At 46.0% G+C, this 3,928-nt stretch overlaps 2 protein-coding genes and 1 long non-coding RNA gene across 3 annotated transcripts in view; 1 reads left to right on the top strand and 2 right to left on the bottom strand.

Moving 5' to 3' along the window:
- Positions 1–3,928, bottom strand: part of LOC123977486 (calcium/calmodulin-dependent 3',5'-cyclic nucleotide phosphodiesterase 1C-like) — an 85,635-nt gene that overhangs the window by 54,062 nt on the left and 27,645 nt on the right. The gene's annotated exons all lie outside the window — the stretch shown is intronic.
- LOC123977833 lies at positions 114–2,509 on the top strand. Its single transcript, XR_006826771.1, has 4 exons — positions 114–880; positions 1,427–1,520; positions 1,804–1,891; positions 2,139–2,509. It is a non-coding gene; the product is annotated as an uncharacterized LOC123977833 (long non-coding RNA).
- Positions 2,969–3,911, bottom strand: LOC123977823. Its single transcript, XM_046060818.1, has 2 exons — positions 3,283–3,911; positions 2,969–3,174 (listed from the first exon to the last, which is right to left on the bottom strand). The coding sequence occupies exons 1-2, from the start codon at positions 3,890–3,892 to the stop codon at positions 3,125–3,127; spliced, it is 660 nt and encodes a 219-aa protein (XP_045916774.1). The 5' UTR covers positions 3,893–3,911; the 3' UTR covers positions 2,969–3,124.

Raw genomic sequence — 3,928 nt, 5'->3', positions numbered from 1 at the left:
GGCGCCCCCCCCCCCCCCCCCCCCCCCCCCCCCCCCGTACCAACCAGCTGCCTCCATACGAACATCCCAAGCCAAGACGCCAGTCACACCTCTGCACCTGTCCAAGGCCCGGCCTCTAGCCAGCCTCCAGCTAGGAGCTCCAGACCTGAAACCACCACCACAGCTCCGCATCCAGACCCGACAGCTGAGTCTGAACAAACACACACAGGCAGAAGGGCTGACATTATCCTCCTCATGGACTCTAATGGAAAGTTCCTGGATGAAAAGAACTGGTGCCCCAACACCAGGAGAGCCCTGGAGCTGTTAGCAGTGCCTGAGCTAGGCTCACCTAGCCACATCATCATCCATACAGGCACCAACGACTTCAGGTCCCAGCAGGACAGACTCTCCTCAGAGAGTCTGTCCATTGAGCAAGCCTCCACCAATTTCCCTACCAGCAAGATAGTCATATCCATGCTGCTGCACAGGAGAGACTTCCACCCCCACACTATTCACAGAGTGAATATCAGACTCTCCAGGGACTGTGCCCTCAAACCCAACGTATTCTTGGCCCACCAACCGACCCTGCACCTGGACTGCCTGTATGATAACATACACCTACACAAGCTGTGTCTCAATTCAGGGACCGCATCCTTCGAAGGCTGCATTTGAAGACCGAATACGTCACAGTCGATGCGACTAGGCTGTCCCATTTCGAAGGCTCCTTCAAATGTGGCCGACAAATGCAGCCTTCTTTTCGTCCGTTTGGAGGATCCAACAGTTGGATCCTTCGCAGCCCCAGGTATCCCGACATTCATTGCGCGCCGGTTGATTGTCCCAGCGTAAATAATGGCGTTGGCTGTGGCTGTGGAGTTCAGCCCCCCGAATTTTACCTATAAATGTAAGTATTGGATTTCAACTCATTTCAAAAGCCAACTACACATATGTAAAAATAACGAGGCAAAAAAGCGCAATGTGTCGTTTAAAGAATAGTTTTGTGGAAGAAGTTAACGTGAGTTAAGTGATTAACTGGCGAGCTAACATTAAGTTAACGTTACCTGAGGTTACTGATGTGCTAACGTTAATGTTAAATGCAAATTGTTTGGGCAAGTTACAACCTAAAAAATAAAGCCTTTAACGTCTTCACTTTAAATCGAAGAGGTTCAGAGTCAGACCTGTGTCTTACCGAGATTGTCGCGATATTCTACATCACTTATTCTTAATATTATGTACATGAAAATAACGTGACCATGTAACTTTAGACTAATTTAACGTTAGACGGGTTGTGAACCCTGCTTGGTTTTCACACCGTTAATGTTAGTAATGGTTACAAAAACCTTGGGATATAGTACACGGTTAATGTAACTAGGTTATTTTGCGATTTATGCTGCTTACTGTTTGGTGATGTGAAGCATAAAACTTACTTGAACATGTCGTTTTGTTTTAGGGAGCAAGGAGCAAACTGCCCTCTTTATTAAATTGAGGGGGGAAAGCGACCACCTCTTCAACGGGGCAAAGTTTTCTGCCAACGTGGCTTGAAGGTAATTAAAGTAATCAATAGCCCTTTTGTAATATCTGCATTTAATCATCGTGTACTTAAAGTTACAGTTAAATGAGCCGCCATCCTATTCAAAGCAATAGGATGGCGGCTCATTTACATTTACTAGTTGTCTTATTTAACAATAAGACAACTAGTAAATGGGGCAGCCCTTTGTTGTGTCTTCACACAATTACCATGTACCACAATTTCCCCACTGTGGGACAAATAATGTTTTTTCTCATCTTATCTTATCTTTCTTATTTCTTTTGTTTCTCTGTGATTAGGACAATTTTGGAGAAAATGGGCCTGTGGGGGAAGGTGACTTCCCTCCAAGCGAAAAAAAAGTGGGACAATTTAAAAAAAAAATACAAAGTATGTATGTATGATTTGAAATTGATATATTCTGTATACATTTTTGTATAAATCGTTCACTGTGCAGCATAAAGGGAAATATAAACCGCATTCATCTTACAACAATGGTTTTAATATAATACATACATTTACCTTGTACGTTGTATATTCATTTCATTCGTTTTAGTCATGCACGTTAATAAACACAGTTGCTGAAATTTGTTTTTCTGCTGTTGTTATTTACCATGATTGATTTCCTGTGCCTTAGGAGTGCAAGTGTCCAGGGTCAAGAGAGGGTGTAGGGGGGAAGCCCACTGCTGCAACTTGGCCCTGGTTTGTCCTCATGGATGAGGTGTTGGGACAGAGACATTCCACCACCCCACCTGTCGTAACTGCCTCTATCCCTGAGGACACACCAGGGCCAAGTGCTGCAGTGGGTGACCAGGAGGAGGAAGAGGAGGAGGAGGACAGCCAGCCGAGAAAGAGAAAGAGGGACAGAGAGGATGAGCTGCTTGAGCTTCTTAAGGAAGACATGAGGTTGCAGAGAGAGGCAGAGGAGAGGAGAGCACAGGAGAGCAGAGAGAGGATGGACAGGCTGTTCTCTCTACTAGAAAGACTGGCCGAAAAATAAATAAATCCTTAAATAATAATATATATAATATTTATTAATCAATTCAAATAAAATATTTGTTAAATAAAGGATTTTATTTTCTGTGGTCTTTATAACTAATAGTATTTACAGCATATTTACAACATTTATTCTGAGCAGGGAGACCCTGGTGATGCTGCTGGACCTGGATGGGCTGCCACAATAAAGACCCTGGTCAGCAGGACATCATCTGGGGTGGTCTCCAGAGTGTGTTGCAGGTGTGGATGCATCTCTCCACTGTCCACAGCATCGTCCATCAGTGGGTTTGCAGGGCTGGTTCAATCAACGGCTGCCATTTCACTAAGATGTTTTAGTAAGAGGCAAGAATAATAGGCTGTACACACAAAATACTAATTCACAATCTTATTTTGACAAAATAAATCTACAAAATATTTCAACAGGCAAAACTGTTAGGATATGAATAGGAATTTACCGATTTTTTACTTGCCTGTTAAAAATATTGGTGGTCAGGGGGCACCTCCTCCAGGGCAGACACCTCTGCAGACAGCTGGTTACGCCAGGGAGCACCGCTAACTGTCTCCAAACCGTTCTCCCCCTCATCCTCTGCCTCGTCCTCCTCAGGCTAATCCTCTGGCGCCACAATGTCACCAGCACCAAGGCAGATGTTGTGGAAGATGGCACATGCTGTTATGACCTGAAATGGTAAAAAATATATTTCAGTCTGAAAAAAAACAAAACATTTTTGCTTTTTGATGAATCTGTCTGTTGATTTACTCATTAGTACAGTAAAGAAAATACTCACGTGAGGTACAAAGGTGTGGTGCACCTCCAGCGCTTGCAGGAAGATGGCCGGGAACCTGGTCTTCATCATCCCAAAAGCACGCTCTATAATGGAGCGTGCCCTGGAGTGATGGCTGTTGAAGCGCTGGGCTCCCACACCTTGTATTGGCCTCTTGTAGGGAGTGATGAGGGGGAGTGGGTATTGGAGGCATTTCATCCTTGCACCCTCCGTCTGCAAGGATGAAATGCCCTGGAGGAGGGTAGAGTGAACTCCTGTACAGTGGGCTGTAGCGGAGCACTCTGGAGTCGTGGCCCGACCCAGGCCAGCCCACGTAGGTGTCAATGAAGCGGCCCTGATGTTCACAGACAGCCTGCAGGATGATGGATGGAAACAGTTTCCTGTTCCTGTAGCACTGACCATCAGGGCCGCTCGGTGGCTTGATGCGGACATGGCAGCCGTCGATTGCTCCAGCTGCTTTAAAAAAGGCTCTGTGTCTTGCCAGCCCTGCAAACCCACGGGATATCGGTTGTAACTCATCCTGGGTCTTCGGTAGGTGGATGACCTTGTGGCGAATGGCCACCACCTCCTCAGTGACTCTGTGGACGATGCGGTGGACAGTGGATCGAGGCATTGCAAACACTCTGGAGACCACCCTGTATGATGCCCC

This window comes from Micropterus dolomieu, linkage group LG01 (genome assembly GCF_021292245.1).
Source record: "Micropterus dolomieu isolate WLL.071019.BEF.003 ecotype Adirondacks linkage group LG01, ASM2129224v1, whole genome shotgun sequence".
In the NCBI taxonomy this organism is placed as follows: domain Eukaryota; kingdom Metazoa; phylum Chordata; class Actinopteri; order Centrarchiformes; family Centrarchidae; genus Micropterus; species Micropterus dolomieu.
Note: the sequence above shows the minus strand (reverse complement) of the source record. Positions and strands in the feature narration are given on the sequence as shown.